Genomic DNA, 19,170 nt, shown 5'->3' on the forward strand with positions numbered 1-19,170 from the left:
ACTGAGGAAGATAGAAAGTGGATAGAAAGAAGAGGAAGAACTGAGGAAGATAGAAAGTGGATAGAAAGCTGAGGAAGAACTGAGGAAGATAGAAAGTGGATAGAAAGCTGAGGAAGAACTGAGGAAGATAGAAAGTGGATAGAAAGCTGAGGAAGACGGCGGCTAGAGAGAGGCATCTGCAGACCGACTTTGCTGCTTGTGAAGCATCCCCTTTTCAGGTCTCGAACCTGGATCCTTGCATGGGTCCTTGTGCTTAGTACTATGTGCATTTAACCAGGTGCACTATTGTTTGTCCCACCCGCACCCCCACCCGCCAAACACATCTTATCTCAGAGCCCTGGCAACTGGCTAAGGTTCTCCCTCCTCACATGTTTAAATACTTCGTATTACAAATTCAGGAGTTGAACTCAAAAGGGAACCAACACAGTCCAGTGTGTGTCATACCTGAACGACAAGCCATGCCCGTGTCAGACATGAAATGCTTCCACTCCTTCTTGCCGTGCTCCTCTGCCAGTGCCTCTGGAGTCATCATCTTTGTGCCACAGCTTGCCCTGGTGTGGGAGAGGAGGCACACTGCTCATCAAGGACTCCAGCGAACGGCCCTTCCTCCAGCACTGGTGTTACCGCTCCTGCTGAGGCTAATTAAATGGCTTTTTCTGGCTTATTGTTTATTCTGTTTTCAGCTGGGTGATACCTCTGATGCAAATTCTAGGAAGGCATTTCTTTCCTTCTTTCTTTTTTCTTTTAATTTTGATTATTTATTAAAGAGACAGCCAGAAATTGAAAGGAGGTGACACACAGAGAGAAAGACAGGGAGACACTTGCAACACTGCTTCACCACTTGCAAAGCTTTCCCCCTGCAGGTGGGGACAGGGGGCTCAAACCTGGGTCCTTGTGCCTTATAATATGTGCACTTTACCACCTGGCCTCTAGGAAGGCATTTTCCATGACAGTTCTGGCATCACTTGCTAGCAAGTGAACATGACCCATTAACAAAAGATCAGGAGCAGGTCATTCGAAGGCCCGCACTATGGCAGCAGCTTTGGACCTGTAATAACACAGACGATAATTTCCCTGGAAGAAACGTGGTATTCACCCATTGCTGAAAAGCTGTCATGTACCTATGAAGATAAGATTTACTTAATTGGGGAGTCAGGTGGAAGCACAGCGGGTTAAGTGCAGGTGGCGCAAAGCACAAGGACCGGTGTGAGGACCCCAGTTCAAGCCCCCAGCTCCCCACCTACAGGGGAGTCGCTTCACAGGCGGTGAAGCAGGTCTGCAGGTGTCTGTCTTTCTCTCCCCTTCTCTGTCTTCCCCTCCTCTCTCCATTTCTCTCTGTCCTATCCAACAACAAATGACATCAACAACAACAATAATAACCAAAACGAGGCTACAACAACAAGAGCAACAAAAGGGGGGAAAATGGCCTCCAGGAGCAGTGGATTCATGGTGCAGGCACTGAGCCCCAGCAATAACCCTGGAGGCAAAAAATAATAATAAACAAAAAAATAAATAAAGCTGCATTATATATACACTTTTTTGTTGACCAATGAAAAAAGCATATACATAGTGACCCGTAGTGGAACCACACTTGCTCTAGCTGATGTTGCATCTAGGGGAAGCTCTGGGTAGTGGGAATCTGTCCTGTGCTGAAAGAATGTGAGAGTGTGTACCCAGGGTCATCTGTGCTGAGCATCTTCTCCATCGACTTCGACTGTATTAGTAGAGAGAATAATTCACAGGCTGCAAAGTCCAGTCAGTTTGCCTGTATTATCAGTCCCAGAGGACACCAGCACACACTCCACTCTGTGTAAGGCACAGAGCAGTGACGGCAACTGTTTCTCCACTGTCAGTCCTGCAAAGTGTTGAGCCCTTCCTGAGAGGGAAGGAATGGGAGTCAGCAGTAAATGCAAGAGAGAGAGAGACAAATAGTCTAGAAAAACTTCCAGCAGAAGATGAGACATAACACGAATTCTGCAAGATGGAAGCTAAGCTGGGTAAGCAGAGGAAGAAGTGTGCACAGGCCCACGTGTTACCCAACATCCACTCTGTCCAAAAAGAACCCTGATTTTTTTAAATACTTTTAAAAAATATTTTATTTTATTTATTTATTCCCTTTTGTTGCCCTTGTTGTTTTATTGTTGTAGTTATTATTATTGTTGTCGTCATTGTTGGATAGGACAGAGAGAAACGGAGAGAGGAGGGGAAGACAGGGGGAGAGAAAGACAGACACCTGCAGACCTGCTTCACCACCTGTGAAGCGACTCCCGTGCAGGTGGGGAGCCGGGGTTTGAACCGGGATCCTTATGCCGGTCTTTGTGCTTTGCGCCACCTGCGCTTAACCCGCTGCGCTACAGCCCGACTCCCGATTTTTTTTTTAACTCTATGCATATTCACTTACCATAACATAATTCCCCATACTTTTTTTTTTTTGGCCATCAGGATTATTACTGAGAAGGGTTCAGTGTCCCTACAATGAATCCATGGTCCTCAGTGGACAATTGTTCCATTTTTTTCTTACTTTTATTTTTGATAAGGCAGACAGAAATTGAGAGCAGAGAGGGAGACAGAGAGTTAACTGTTGTACTGCTTCACCATTTGTGAAGCTTCCTCCCTGCAGGTGGGGACCAGGGCTTTGAACCTGGGTTCTTGTGCATAGTGAAGTGCGTGTTCAGACAGGTGTGTGTTCAGACACCCACCCCATGCTCTTTTGTAGCAGGAATGGTCAATTACATGGCACAACTTATTACATAAGTCAGTAAGGTGTTCTAGAAATTAGAAAAGGGGAGAAAAACAAAACAGGGGCCAGGTGGTTGGCCTATCTGGTTGAGCACACATGATACAATGTACAAGGACCCAGGTTTGGTCTCCACCTGCAGGTGAAGTGGTGCTGCAGGTGTCTCTCTCTCCCTCTCTAGCTCCCCTTCCCCCCTCGATTTCTGGATGTCTCTATCCAATAAATAAATAAAAATAAAAAGATTAAAAATCCAAACAGACAAAACGGGGCAAAACTTGGACTGGGTATGATATATTATAGCACAGCAAAGGACTCTGGAGTGAGGGGAGACAGGAAGACATAGAAAGAGTTTTGATGTATGTACCAGTGTGTGATGGTAAAGAATGACTTAAGTTGGAGGTGGGAATCAAAAGGAGACTGAAAGTTATCCATGTGTCAACAACTGTCTTGTAAACCATTATTTCCCCAATAAAATGATTTAGTGGGGACGATGACAAAAAAGGTTTCTTGGATAGAAGGATGAATATGGGATGATCTTACTCTCAGGCAGAAGTTGAAAAACAAGATCAGAAGAGAAAACACAAGTAGAACCTGAACTGGAATTGGCATATTGCACCAAAGTAAAAGACTCTGGGGGGAGAGGGGCAAGAGTGCAGGTCCAAAAAGGATGACATGACAGAGGACCTAGTGGGGGTTACATTGTTATGTGGAAAACTGAGAAATGTTATACATATACAAACTATTGTATTTACTGCCGCATGAAACCCATTAATCCCCCAATAAAGATATAAAAATAAAATAGATTACAATAAAAAAAAAAAGGGCTTCTTGGGAAGAGTAAAGCTTTGACCTCACAATGAAATGTCATTACCTGAGCACAGTACCATTATCTGCAAGTTTAATGAAGCTTCCGTCTTCCAGATCCAATGCCAGGCCCTTACAACTGAAACAGAAAAGCTTGTTTATCAATCAGTTAATTCATATACTTGGCTAACCAATAAACAACAGCCTATATTTTTGAAAAGTCACAATTCTAAGAAAGGGTTCTTCTATGTTGGTCAGAAGAGTCAGCACATTCAAGGATTCTAAAATGAAATGCCAATGAGGCAAGTATATATGAAAAACCATCATGCAGACAAGCGAAGAATAATAGCACATTTATCTTGTAAAATTAATACATTGTTGAAATAGAGAAATTCAAACTCCCAGAACAACAACAACAATAAAGTAAGAAAGTCCCTATTAAAACATGCAAATGACTTCCATCAAATAGAGAATACACGCGCGCGCGCACACACAAACACACAAACACACACACACACACACACACGCACGCACGCACGCACGTGCGCCCTGGGTCAGAGTCTCTTCCATACACCTTAGAATTGCCTCAATTAGATGAGGTTAGCACAAGCCTGTCCTCTGTGCAAGGCATTGGAAACCACAAGAAGAAAGCCAAATACTATAGGTTAGGATCTTCACTGTAAAAGGTATGTGGGCTTTGGGGAAAATAATGGGTATAGACGCAGTAGCCTGAATAATAAAGAATGCTTCACAGACAGAATAAAAAACAGATTACTTTTCTTTCCCTTTAGAATAAAGGATAAATCAGAAAGAACTAAGCAGACACTGGAGGAATATATAATAGGTGAGTATCGCTGCTCTAGAATTAGAATTACTTCTGCATGCATTTTTAATGTGTCTTAGGATTCATATTAATTGCCAGCTGAGAAATTTAAGGTAGTTTAATAGAATTTTTGTTTGATTTAGTTGTTCAAATGAGGGAGAAAGGCAAAGATGTGGGGAGTAGGGAATCTTAACCCCACGAAGGAAGCACCAAAGGTATTAAACATAGAGAGATGTAGCAATAGCCGGCACAATAGCTCACTTAGATAGTGCACTGCTTTACCATGTGCATGGCCCAGGTTTGAACCTCACTTCTGTTGCTTTGAGGGGAGCTTTAGTGCTATAGTCTCTCTCTCTCAAAAAAAGGAAGAAATAAAAAGAAAAAAAGGTCTGTTCAATTTACAAAAGACCCAATGTTCTAATCCTTATTTAAGACAAGGCGATTCCTTCTTTGTTCCTACAGCTCATTATCTGAAAGGCAATAAAGCTAAACTTCTCTAACTATGTACATGTTAGAAGATATTCTTCCTCACCTTTAGATCTCTAAATAAAACTACAAATTTGAACCCTACAAAAATATCCAAATTCATTACAAGTGCTCTTAGCTTACTTCAAATTGAATTCAAGCAATTCCAAACTTATAGTAGAAAGAACTTTAATCCATTAAACAAAGAACTTTTAGCACAGAAGCCCACTCAATTTCCTATTTGATTATTTGATGAGCAGTAATTAAGAATCACAGGAAGACTTTGGGGGGGGGGGAGAGAACTTACCAGAAATCCCAATCCTCTGGAGTCACAGTGAGCAATTCTTTGTCATACCCTTTCTCTTTGACTAGGAACTCAGCAAAACTATTATAAATGAGCTATAAACAAACGAAGAAGAAGCAAACGGTTAAATAAAAAGTCCACTATTTGTTCTTTATTTAATAGTCCTTAAAATCTAATCTATAATATTTACTCATAGGGTAGATGAGAGGGAAATATCTTGTGATTTTGATGTTCTGTTGACAACCTTTCTAGACAAGCAAATTCTCCACTCCTGCAAGATTCATTTATTTTTAAAACATATAAATTATGCCATCAGTATAAATTATACATACAACCAACAATTACTAATTAATTTTACTCCTGAATTCTGATGCACTGGAGTTCATCTGGACCTGACAGAGCTTTGTAAGCATATTTAGCACATTAGTAAAACATATCCTTGGGTGGGGGGGGTGGTAGATAGCGTAATAGTTATGCAAAGAGACTCTAATGCCTGAAGCTCTGAAGTCCCAGGTTCAATCCTCCCTATACCACCTTAAGCCAGAGCTAATCAGTGCTCTGGTGAAAAAAAAAAAAATCCTTGGCCATCTTTGCTCGAAAGGCACCATCTAGTAAAGATTCCTCTATCAGGTCTCACAAAAATGAAGGCTGCCACAGTAGCGTAGTCCACATCCAAAAACTCAGCTAAGTCAGACTGCACTTACGGGAAACACCAGTCAAAGATGGTAATTGCCAACTGTGCTTCAATTCGCTTTAACACAGAAGACAGGAACTTCTATCCTTGTAAGGAAACCCCTGAACCTCGCAGTCAGTCTTCCACTTTTCTTTAATATTCTACAAAAACCAGCTCTTATCAAAATCACTTGCCAAGTGTCTGTTCCAAGCACCACCACAAGGCAGAACTGAACAGTACTCTCATGTCTGTGTGTGTGTGTGTGTGTGTGTGTGTCTTTCTCTCTCTACCTCTCTCATTAAAGTAAAATAAATACAGTATTAAAAAAAAAAAAAAGAACATTGAGCTCTTTACTAAATAAATATCTTTAGTTTCCTAACTTGGGACAGGGAAGTCTCAAAGGGGAGCTCAAACCAGGGTGACAGTCACAACCAAGTACACACCTCACCCAATGAACTATCTCTGTGGCACACTGACTAGACACACACACACACACACACACACACACACACTCAGGCACACTGACTAGACACTCTCTCTCTCTCCCCCCGCCCCTCTCTCTAGCACAGCAACCAGGCAGCTGATATAAAGGAACCATGGAGTCTCTGACAGAGACAGGAAACATTATTTTTCTACCATGAGAAAAATCCTGTAGGTAAAGGGCAAAAATAATGCTTTAATGATTTGTGATTGACCTTCTGATTTTTCTTTTTCCTTTTGTTGCCCTTTTTTTTTTTGTTATTGTAGTTATTGTTGTTATTGATGTCATCGTTGTTGGATAGGACAGGGAGAAATGGAGAGATGGGGAGAGAAAGATAGACACCTGCAGACCTGCCTCACTGCCCGTGAAGTGACCCCCCCTGCAGGAGGGGAGCCAGGGGCTGGAACCAGGATCCTTACACCGTCCTTGTGCTTTGTGCCACTTGCGCTTAACCCACTGCACCACCGCCCTACTCCCCAACCTTCTGCTTTTTCAACAAATACCAGGCTTCTAAAATATTTATTAGCTTGATTTTTAAATAACTATGTATACAGACAAGTACACAAAAAGGTGTATGAAGATCTACAAGTCTACCCTATTTTCTTTCAGAAGAGAACACCCAGGCCAGCACCAGATATACTCAAACGTGAGTTGAACAGTGATCTAAGATCAGACTAAACAGTATACAAATGCATATACTGACCTTCCATAGATGTTAACCAAGGACGGACAGGACAGGTCTTTTTATGACATGGGATGGCAGATGAGGGAGGAGGTAAAAGAAGTAGGAAATGGTCTCTTGAGGCAGTGAGACTGATGCTGTATGATGTAGTAGACAGGAGAGACACACTCTTTTAACTCCAGAAACCCAGAAGGACAGAGCTGGGGGGGTACAGCTGGGAGTGTCAGAAGATAAATGTGAAGAAAGTAGAGGCTCCTTGTCAGTGCTGTTCTCTGCTGTAAAACTAATTAAATTCACTGTCCATGTATTCCCATGCAAGGAAATGTGAGATGGATCCAGGTTAATCGTTAATAGGCATAATGTATGTCAACACTATGTTATCAACAGTTTTGAGCCCCGGCTGAGATTCAGAACTGCGGGCGACAGCTTCTAAAACCACGTGGGCTTTCCAAGACTGTAGGATAAAGTGGGGCCCAGCTAAGACAAATACAGAACCTACTTAACATCACTTACATGGAACACAGAGATTTCTTCTGTGTATTTTTTTTGTGAAATTAAAAAAAAAATTATGTTTATTTATTTTCCCTTTTGTTGCCCTTGTTGTTTTTTATTGTTATTGTTATTGATGTCGTCGTTGTTAAATAGGACAGAGAGAAATGGAGAGAGGAGGGAAAGACAAGAGAGGGGGAAAGGAAGATAACACCTGCAGACCTGCTTCACAGCCCATGAAGCAACTCCCCTGTAGGTGGGAAGCCCGGGGCTCCAACCGGGATTCTTAGTTCGCAGGTCCTTGCAGCATTGCGCCACGTCACGTGCGCTTAACCCGCTGGGCTACCACCCGACTCCCTTCTATGTATTTTCATTCCATCATACACATACACACACGTACGTATAGAATCACTCCCAGATACAAAATGCAGTTGAAAAGACATACACACACCCCCTACGTAAAAGGACTGTTAGGGGATTTGCAGAGATAAACAATCAGTGGGCTGGATAGAAAGCTCACTAGGTAGGGTGTGTGCATCACTATGCACACAGCCTGGGTTTGAGTCTTGGCACCACATGAGAGGTGTTACAACATCAAGGAGAGCCCCAATGTTGTGGCAAAATTACACACACAACAGGCTCAGGCTACACACACACACACACACACACACACACTGCAGAATACTACACAGAATTAACTCAATTTAAGTGTGTGTCAGCACTATCACCCATATCCATATGACGGTTAAGAAACAGGCCCTGACTTAGCAGCATTCACCCATTTCTGTGGTTGTAAGTATTCCCACTAGGACCAGCTTTGAATTACCAATGGTCACTGCATAGGATAAGACTTGCCTCTTCACCCTTTGGCAATAGTGCTTAAGATTCTGGCACGTGATTCTAATGAAGTCAGATTCCTTTCTGAAAGGATTCCACCGATAGGGACATCCACAATTATGTCTCTTGCCTGGCAGTGGAGAATTTCTCTGCAATAGGAAAGAACAGACTCGATGTGCAAGGTGACAGTGGTGCTAAGCAAATCATGGAAGTTTCTGCCCTTGAAATACTTGTTCCGGTTCCAACTTCTCAGACCTTTTGCTTAGATTGTGTCGAGTCACCTGAGAATCCTTCACTGTATAACACCTCCATGACCAGTTTCCTCTCCCAACCCCAGCCATCACCTGTTCTCTAAAAATCTCACATGTTCTGCAGTGCCTGTAAACCAGTACCCTGCAGTCTACATGCAGACGACAATTTAAGCTTCGCTTCCACTTAAGGTTGCCAAACAGATCATAAGATGCTAGCTAAATTCAATTCCTAACCAACAGATGGGCTATATGTAATGTAATATATATATATGTAATATATATATAATTTGAAGGTCAAATTCAACCATGTATCCCATATTTTCTTCTGCTAAAGGTTATCGGCAACCCACTAATCTTGTTTGAAAAGTTAATACTTAAAAGATAAAACAAACCTTACAAGTTTAAATTTGGCAAGATTTAACACCTACCTACTCAAACAAAAGGCTGGTTAAAGCTGAGCACAGCTATTCCCTCAGAAAGGGACACATACTCTGCAGCCTGCACAAAGCATCATCTTCCACTCTTACAAGTGAAAGCACCAGACTTCTGAGCCTGCAACCTCAGAAGAACGCAGGAGCTATCTATCACTGGGAGGAAGAATTTCCTGAGCCTTCAGGTGAGGTGATGTACACTTCTCCTCACCCATTAACAGTGGACAGTAAAAGACCAGAGAGACTGCCCATGATGCAACTGTCACTGACTTGCGTCTCTTCTCCTGCAGCTCCCTACCTTCTCTTCTTGACACCCAGTTGTACCCCGTGCTACTACTCACCTTTAGGTTCTGGCTCCCAGCTTTATTTCTTCTAACTAACATGCTTGCCCTGTCACCTCACCTGCCTGATTCTAACTCCTGTGATGGGGTCCAGCTTAAGCATAACCCACTCCAGGTCTCTCCTCTGGCTTTGACAACACTATCTAAAGGCTATGGTCCTGCAAGGGCCGGCGTTGGGATCTCAGTTTGAGCCCCCGGCTCCCTACCTGCGGGGGTGGGGGTCGCTTCACAAGCAGTGAAGCAGGTCTGCAGGAGTCATTCTCTCCCCCCCATCTTCCTGACCTCTCTTCATTTCTCTGTCCTATCCAACAACAAAGACATCTATAACAACAATAAAACAACAAGGGCAACAAAAGGGGAAAAAATAGCCTCCAGAAGCAGTGGATTCATGGTGAAGGCAACAAGCCCCAGCAATAACCCTGGAGGCAAAAAAATAAAATAAAATAAATTTTAAAAAAAGAACTGAAGGACCTGCAGGCAAGCCTACATAATTGCATCATGGCTCTAGGCTCTGGGGGAACTCTCCAATAAGCAGACAGGAAACTTTTACCATCGTGTGATAATGATATCACACACACACACACACACACACATTTTTTTAACTGGAGGTGGATGGAGTTGGATGGGAAATATCAGTGTAGGGGAAGCTTTGCAAAGGGCATGAATGTTACACACAGTTAGGCCTGACAATGAGGAGTTAGTGTGATGAGGAGGTCTCCTGGCATGGTGACAAAGAGCCAGCAAAGGTCACGGACTTGTCCTCACCGCAGGTCTACCTGAAGGTCTGTGCATTCTCTCAGAATTTCCAACTGCTTCATGGGACTCAGCGCATTTCTGGTGTATAATGAAATCATTTCTGAAGTTGACAGGATTTGAAGCACACTAGCTCACTGATTTCAATTTCTGAGTGCACACATTACCCTACACATGAACCCCACTGCCCCCCACTTCATGGTGAAGGAATGCTGCGCACGTGTCTCTTTTTCTCTTTCCTTCTCTACCTCCCCTCCCCCTCAATTTATCTCCATCCTATCAAATAAAAATAAAAGGAAAAAAGAATCCTCGTTTTATTTTCTGAAATGCTAAGGTCCACACACTGGGTCTAAAACAACAGTGGTTTAATAATAGATATTTTTGAGGTCTGGGTGGTGGTACACGTGGCTGAGTGCATAGGTTACCATGAGCAAAGACCTGGGTTTGAGTCTCGCTCCCCACCTGCAGGGGAGTAGGGGATGCTGCACAAGCAAGTCTGCAGGTATCTATCTTTTTCTTTCCCTGTCTAACTCCAGTCCCCTCTCGATTTCTCTCTGTCCTATCAAATAAAGTAAAAGGAGAAAGATGGGGGAGGGGAACTACTGAGTGCAGTGGATTTACAGTGTTAGCAAGGAGCTCCAGTGATAACCCTGGTTGCAATAAATAATGATAATGATAACAACAATAACTATTTCCACCAAATGAAGAGAGGAGATGCAAGAAAATGTGAATAAAGTGGGAAATGAGAAGGCAAAGAGGGAAGGATAAAACACTTAGAAATATAGTAATCATAGTATCAAAATGTAAAGGAAAGCTCTTTGAACTCTCAATATGTCCAAGGAAGCGCTAAGAATAGGAAGCAGGTAAACTATATTAACGGGAATAGTACTCTTCTCCTAGCCCTTCGTTTTAAAAAAAAGCATTTGGACCAGAAAGCACAGAATAAATCGGACTCTGTTTGATACACTTGCAAACTCTGACCCCAACCACAATGAGAGTAGTTCTGCATCAGGAACCTAGAGCTCTACCCCTAAATGGTGAGGCTTTGAAATACTTGTGTGGCGACCAAAATAAACATTTGTATGTACCACACATGGTTACAGGCATTACACATCTTTTACCCATGCTATCCCTGTAACAACCTTTTGGGATAAGTCCAATTATCAGTCCCATTTTATAAATGGAAAATCTGAGAGTAGGCAAAGGCAAAAGATTTCCTTTTGTCACAGGTGAAGCTGGTGCCCTAAATTAGGCAGCTTGGCTCCAGAGTCCCCTGCTTATTTTGTTTACAAGTCTTTTCTGCTTGAGCGCTTTTTCTTTCTTTCTTTCTTCTTTTTTAAATTAAAATAGCTGTTTGCTCTACAATTAGTACAATTAGTTTATAGAGGGTGTTGTTGTGGGATTACATGTACTCCTCGATTCCCACATCCTCCAAAGTGCAGCAAGGGACTAAACTTTGCACTACAGAGATGTGTGACACGTTTCTTTCCTTCTCCTGGTAAAAGCAAAATTAGGGTCCAGAGCTTAATGACTTTTTAGGTTAGCATTCTTTCCTAGAAGCCACACAATCTCTCTTGGATTGCAGTTTTATGAAGCCGACAGGTGGTCACATGGACATGCAAGAAGGGGGAAAAAATGCAACCGAGGAAAATTACAAGCTTCTAAGCAGATGGCTGGAACAGCGAGCAGTTGGTGCACAGCATGACTTCCAGAGAAGTTCCAAAGCCGGGGATCTGCGAAGTACACCCCCGGTTCCACTGACTCCGCCCGCCCCTGGCTGCAGCCAGCGGAACCGCCTCCCCAGCTCGGTCTGTCTTGCCGCCTTCTCCTCCCCTGTTCTTCCTTACCCTATCTATCTGCTATCTGCTGGGCTAAGTATGCGGGTTTCCCCCTCCCCTCCTCCTCCCCATCCCCGCGCCCGTGTGCTGCAGTGGGGACCCAGGATGCACACTTCCACCCCGCCTAGAAGCCCGGAGGCCGACTTGGACCGACTGCCCGCCGGCGAGCAGGCGCCTTAGCCGGAAGGGAACTCAGCCTCCCGCCGCCATGGAGGCTGCAAGTCGTGCACCCTGAGCAACCCGCGCCACTCACCGGGGCGCTCTCGGGCAGGTTGTAGCGACACAGAGTGTGGTCCAGATCGAAGCCGACCACGTCGCAGGAGGCCAGGGAGAAGTGCTGAGCCATGGCTGCCCTGGAAGCCTCCTGGGAGCCGAGAGGGTGCGCACTGCAGCGGGCCGGGACGCAGAGCCGGGGCTGGACCAGACTGGCGAGGCTGGGCGGAGCGTGGCGGGGCGGGAAGCGGCCGCCCCCGGGTTGCAGCGGCTGAGCCTCGATCTCTTCCAGCGCCCGCGAGCGCCCCGCCTGGCCGCGCTGCCAATCTGCCCCTCGCGGTGCTGCAGGCCCGCCCCGGCCCCGGCCCCGCCCGCCAGGCCCCGCCCCCGAGACCGGCCCCGGCCCCGGCCCCGCCCCGCCCCGCCCCACCCCGCCGCTGCGCCGCTCGGGGTGAGGTCGACTTTGCGCACTGCTGGATTGCCAGGCCAGCCTTGTAGGGGAGGGGAGACGTGACCTAGAGTTGTGCCACTACTGCAAAAACTTGAGACCTTGTTGGCAGGTATCTCTTGGCACAAAGCTAACCCGCCTCTTCTAAGGAGCCACTGGAAACAGGAGATTACGTGACCTTTTACTCTCGCGTGCAGGGACAATGTACAGTGTTGCAGACTAACCCACTAATACATCTCTGAACAAATTAGTTTAATATTTAGGAGATATATATATTATAATACACTGATATGTATAATACAATGCCCCTCGTGGTCTCTAAGGATTAAACAAAAAATTTAGATTTCATAGGAGTTTTTAAAAATATATCTTTATTACTGGATAGAGACCGAAGTTGAGAGGAGAGGGGGAGATAGAAAAAGAAAGGGACAGAGAGACACCTGCAGCACTGCTTCACCACTCGTGAAGCTTTCCCCTTGCAGGTGGAGACCAGAGGCCTGAACCTTGTCTCTTGAACACTGTATGTAATGTGTGAGCTTAACCAGGTGTGCCACCGCCTGGCCCCTCAATTTGCATAGTAGTAAAATGGGAGGTAATTTACCGTTTGGCCTCCTAAAGAACGTTTTAAAACAGTAAATTTGGGGCCGGGTGGTGGCGAATCTGGTTGAGGGCACATGTTGCAATGCACAAGGAGCCAGGTTCCAGCCCCCGGTCCCCACCTGCAGGGGGAAAGCTTTGCGAGTGGAGAAGCAGGGATGCAGGTGTCTCTCTGTCTCTTTCCCTCTCTGTCTCCCTCTTCCTCTCAATTTATGTCTGTCTCTATCCAATAAATAAATAAAGATAATAAAAATTAAAAATAAAATAAAACAGTAAATTTATTACTACACAGTGAAAGACCATTTTGTGTGGGGCTGTGATATCTCCTGATTAAGAAAATTGGTATTATCTCATCTATTTTTTTGTCTACAAAACACTAGAAGCTTGATATAACATACTACCACTGAGAAAACTCTATGAAAATCAGTTTTAAGATCTACAGAGTAAAAACTGAACTTTCATAATTGTCTCAAGCAATGTGCATAGTTAATGTCATTTTAGAAGCATATGAGAAAAGTAAACTTAGACAAGAAATTCTTAGGACATTTGATTCTCTGAGACCTCCTGGATATGAAGGACTAGGACTATGAAATCTTCAAAATAATTTACAAGAGAAAGCTTTCCCTCTGCAGGTGGGGACTGGGGGTTGGAACCCCGGGTCCTTGTGCATTGTAATATGTGCACTCAACCAGGTGCACTACTGCCTGGCCCTCGAGGGACTTTTTGTTCAGTGTAAACAAACAAACAAACAAAAACCAGTTATGACAATGAAAAAATAATTGACTGAGAATTAGATCTAATCCTTATAAGTACTGACAAACTAACCCTTATGAGGCTAATATGCCCACTAAGGGACTAATTTGGTACAATAAATATTAATAGCTCTATTCGGTAGGACACTTAATATTCCTAGTGGACCCAATTGAATATATTGATAACTAGTTCCAAGTTTTATAAGGCTTAAAAGCCCAGAACAAATCTCTCTAGAATAGAAACAGGAAAGCATTTTCAAAAAGATTGAGCTGTTCATTGATAACCCCGCACCCACATCCATCTTTACAATATCTTTGAATCAAAAAGAGAAAAAGCTGAATTGTTTCATAGCCTGTTTCTATTTGCCTGTCATAGTCTGTAAGCAAGCCATAGTGTTGACTTGAGCATTACACTTTGTTCTGTGCTGTACAGGACCTGCCTGTGTCAAACTTCCAGATGAATTACTCTGAAGGTCACAAATCTCCTAGAGGGATATCTTGTGTGGGTATGGTTGCACTAAGAATTTTGCTTAGGAATGTAAATGCATTAGCCCATCCATTGCTAGGGGGTATAATTATAACTTAGTGAAAAATTTCACCTCAAAGTCCCCAGAGTGGACTGGACTGCGGACACTGGATGGTTGTGGTTGTGGTGTGTGTGTGTATATGTGTGTGTATGTGTGTGTCTTTATACAAGAGCAAAGTTCAACTCTTGTTTTGAAGGTTAACAGAGAGAGCCTTGTACCTCAGAGCCTCAGGCATAGAAATTGTTTTGTATAAGTATTATGCTATTTCCCAGCAGGTTTTTGTAACAAAGGGGAGAACAAACTTTTTTTTTTTTCCATAATGGGTCCACTAATCTGGGACTAGAGTTGCTTGTAAACCATGGAGTTGTTAACCGACAGTCATATCTACCAGCTGAATAGCAGTAATTTTACTTCTTATATTCCTCACATCCACTCAAAGAGCTAGGAATCTTAGAAACTTTATACTTTGTGGAAGAATTTAGAAAACACCTAACTCTCATCAATGTTCTTGTGTCAGACAGCAGTTAGTTTTCATCTGAAAGATACCTAAATGAGAGAGGCCAGGGGGTGGTGCAGCTGGTTAGGTGCACACATTATAGTATGCAAGGATCCAGGTTCAAGCCCCTGGTCCTCACCAGCAGGGGGCTAGCTTCATGAGCTGTGAAGCAGGGGTGCAGGTGTTTCTTTGTCTCTTTCCCTATCTCCCCCCAATTTCTCTCTGTCTCTGTCTATCTAATAAATAAAAAGAAAAAAGAAAGGATACAAGGCTGCAGGTGTCCTTCTCTCTCCTTCCCTCTCTATCTACCCCACCCCCTCAATATCTCTGTTTCTATCTAATAAATAAAAATAAATAAATAGAAAGAAAAAAGTTACCTAAATGACATGAATTTTGGCCTAAGTTTATTTTGTTGTTGTTGCATTTGCTTGTGTACGATATCAACACTATCCTGTGAAAGTTAAGCACCCCATTTACTGAGATTTTTCTCAAAGAAAAATAGTGTTTTCTCCTTGAACTCCATTTATTTTTCCTGTCTACTACATGAAACCTCAATCTAATTTATCCCAAACACTTGGGATGGCTTCTTTTAGTTTCTCCATATCTTACCTAACTTTGAACTTGAATGCATTCATTTTTATTGTTTTCTTTTATAAGTTTATTTTCAAATGAATAGATTTCTTTTCCCTGCATATTATTTTCCTTACAACATGTGCTGATAAAATACTACAACTCTTCTATTGCTGCCACCACTACTTCGGAGTTGAAACTCTAAGTCCTTATGTGACTATATTTGGAGATAAAAACCTTTAAGTTGGTAAACATGGCTAAATGATATAGACAGAGTAAGACCCTAGTTTTGTATGACTGGTCTCATTATAAGAAGAGAAAGAAATACCAGATGCATAAACACAAAGAAAAGGCTTTATGAAGACATATCTGAAAAGCTGAGAGGCTTCACAGAAAAATCTTACTTGGTACTTTGATCGTGAAATCCCACCCTCTAGAACTATGAAAAAATTACTTTCTGTTGGTCATGCTCCCCCAACCCCATTTTTTTACTGAACTCCAAGTGTACAGTTAGAAAGGTGATTTAACTATTGTTAGGCTGTGCCGCAGAGGAGAGAGGAGATCCAGAGCGAAGAGGGAACACAAATCTTTATTCACAAGGACACCTCAGAGTTGGGTGAGAGCACAGAAGTTCGGGCCACGTGGAGCTAGCAAAAATGGCTGCCTCCCTGTGCAGCACCCTTCCGTTGACCGTTGGAAGAAGAAGGGCTTTTGTGGGAGAAAGTCAGGACGTGATTGGCTAGGAAACAAGGCACTCAGGGATACAATAATGGGAAGGGGGAGGAGTAAAGGAAGCATTCCAACTATCTCGGGGAATTGACTATGCCCTGAGGGGAGAACATGGCGGCTGTGACTGCATCTGCACAATTTCCCAGCAAACTATAATCTATGTTTTGTCAGACATAGCAAATATTTATCATTTGAAAGATTCCTAAATGACATGAATGTTGTCTTAAGGTCTTTTTTTTTTCCTCCAGGGTTATTGCTGGGCTCGGTGCCTGCACCATGAATCCACTGCTCCTGGAGGCCATTTTTTCCCCCTTTTTGTTGCCCTTTTTGTTGTAGCCTCGTTGTGGTTATTATTATTGCCATTGTTGATGTTCACTGTTGGATAGGACAGAGAGAAATGTAGAGAGGAGGGGAAGACAGAGAGGGGGAGAGAAAGATAGACACCTGCAGACCTGCTTCACTGCCTGTGAAGCGACTCCCCTTCAGGTGGGGAGCTGGGGGCTCGAACCGGGATCCTTACGCCAGTCCCTGCGCTTTGCGCCACATGCACTTAACCCACTGCACTACCGCAGGACCCCCTTTTCTTTTCTTTTTTAAGTTGATGTTTATGGTGTGAAGCTTTAGGATTAATTCTAGTATTCCATGTACTGAGTCTTTTTTATTTTCTCCTTATATGAAATTCTGTATAAGTATACACCTGTAATTCAGAAATGTTCAGAAATGGGTAATTATGATACTGACTTAATTTAAAATTTTTTAAATTGTCTTTATATATTGGATAGAGACAGCCAGAAATCGAGAAGGAAGGGGGTGGTAGAGAGGGAGAGAGGCAGGGAGACACCTGCAACACTGCTTCACCACTTGGGAAGCTTTCCCCCTGCAGGTGGGTCCTGGGGCTGGAACTGAGATCCTTGCACATTGTAACAAGTGTGCTTAACAAAATGTCCCACCACCGGGCCCCTGATACTGACTTTCTACAATTAAATTTCACTGCTATGATTGATATGAATGTTAATAAAGATGATACAATGCTCTAACAATTTTCACCTTAGGTATCTCTTGTCCTTAATTTATTGTTCAACTTAAAGGTAATAGTAACTTTATGATTAGTTAGTTTTTTAAGTTTTAGACTCCATAGCAACTCAGTAATTGATTTCTTATGGATATTTAGTACTATATTTCAATATTTATTAATACATTGTAGCTGTTACTTACTATTGTTTTAAATAAGAGGAGAGTAGCTTATTTACTATTTCATTGATTTAAAATATGATTTTATTTTTTTTAATTTCTGTTTTTTAATATTTACTTATTTATTTATTCCTTTTTGTTGCCCTTGTAGTTGTTATTGTTATCGTCGTTTTGTTGTTGGATAGGACAAAGAGAAATGGAGAGAGGAGGGGAAAAACGGGGCGGAGTGAGATAGACATCTGCAGACTTACTTCACCACTTGTGAAGTGACCCCTCTGCAGGTGGGGAGCTGGGGGCTTGCGCTTTGCGCCACCTGCACCTAACCCTAAAATATTTTCTAAACACTTCCCAGTAAACCCTAATGTTTAATATTTTATCGAGTGTAAGTCAGTCTACACATCTCTGATGGCTCAGATAATTTTTAAAGAAAAGCAATAACACTTATTTAGTAACTTTAAAATAAAAGACCAAATACAGAAGTGTTTAAAAATTACTTACTATGGCACTTAAGTATTGAATCTGATTCTGTATTGTAATACTGAGCTGTCACCTTAAGATGGCAGTAGTTCTGCATTAGGATTTTTTTCATTCGCTTTTTTAAAAAATAATTTTCTATTAGTGATTTAATAATGATTAACAAGATTATAAAATAACAGGGATATAATTCCATACAGTTCCCACCACCAGAGTTCCATGTCCCAGCCCCTTTATTGAAAGCGTTCCTATTCTTTATACCCTCTGGGAGTATGGACTGAAATTCTTTATCAGTTGCAGAAGGTGGAAGGTTTGGCTTCTACAATTGCTTCTCCACTGGACATGAACAATGGCAGGTTGATCCAAACCCCCAGACTATTTCTATCTTTCCCTAGTGGGGTAGGACTCTAGAGAGGTGAGGTTCTAGGACACATTGGTGAGGTTGTCTGCCTAGGGAAGTCAAGGATGGTATCATTTGCTTTCTTTAAAATTAAAATATATATACTAGTTCCTTAATAAAATATACAGCATTCTATTCTTTATGCTTTTGTCACCAGAAAAGAGGCCAATGTAGACATTTTTACACTAGTTCATTTGCATATATATATATATCTTCTTTTTGATGGTGAGGAGTGCTAAGTTTTTAAGTAGGAAACTCCTTATAAAGGAAATGCCTGGGGTCCAGGCAGTGGTGCACCTGGTTAAGTACACACATTACAGTGCACAAGGATCCAGGTTCAAGCCCCTGGTCCCCACCAGGAGGGGGAAAGCTTCATGAGTGGTAAGGCAGGCCTACAGGTGTCTGTCTCTTTCCCTTTCTACCTTCTCCTCCCCTCTCAATTTCTCTCTGTCTTTATCAAATAATTTAATATGATTTAAAATATTTTCTAAAAGGCTGTGTCCTAATAAAGAACCAAGTGATTACCATATGAATTAGCACTCTTGAACGTAAAACAAAAATTATCAATTGTCAGAATTGTGATTCAAAATTAGCTCATATGATGTGGATTGAAATTTAATTTAAGATAAATATAAAGTTTTGTGTTTATTTGTTTCCTTAGTTAAACCATCCTACTCAGTCTTTGGTTGCCTATGGCCAGCAAGCTTCCCTAATAAATTAAAAACAAAACTCCTCTAGTTATAGGGTCAAAATAAAAATGCTTCGGTTTGATGCACATCCTGAGACCATTCCAGGCTTGCCATTCCACACCAGGCCAGCCTGTGCATTTATTTCCTTTACAGTGTCCCAGGAATCCATCATAAA

The 19,170-nt window shown here is 42.6% G+C and overlaps 1 protein-coding gene across 2 annotated transcripts in view; it reads right to left on the minus strand.

Annotated features, from left to right (window-relative positions):
• Positions 1-12,470, minus strand: part of NT5DC1 (5'-nucleotidase domain containing 1) — a 108,471-nt gene extending 96,001 nt beyond the window's left edge. Inside the window, exons 1-4 of one of the 2 annotated variants that reach the window (XM_060190589.1) lie at positions 12,163-12,470; positions 5,137-5,228; positions 3,609-3,680; positions 445-551 (exon numbers count right to left, since the gene is read on the minus strand). In XM_060190589.1, the coding sequence (XP_060046572.1) occupies positions 445-551; positions 3,609-3,680; positions 5,137-5,228; positions 12,163-12,255 (364 nt within the window). In that variant the 5' untranslated portion in view covers positions 12,256-12,470. The remainder of the gene's footprint in view (positions 1-444; positions 552-3,608; positions 3,681-5,136; positions 5,229-12,162) is intronic. The other variant, XM_060190590.1, reaches the window with a different exon arrangement.
• Positions 12,471-19,170: the final 6,700 nt, after the last annotated feature.

This window comes from Erinaceus europaeus, chromosome 4 (assembly GCF_950295315.1).
Source record: "Erinaceus europaeus chromosome 4, mEriEur2.1, whole genome shotgun sequence".
In the NCBI taxonomy this organism is placed as follows: Eukaryota; Metazoa; Chordata; class Mammalia; order Eulipotyphla; family Erinaceidae; genus Erinaceus; species Erinaceus europaeus.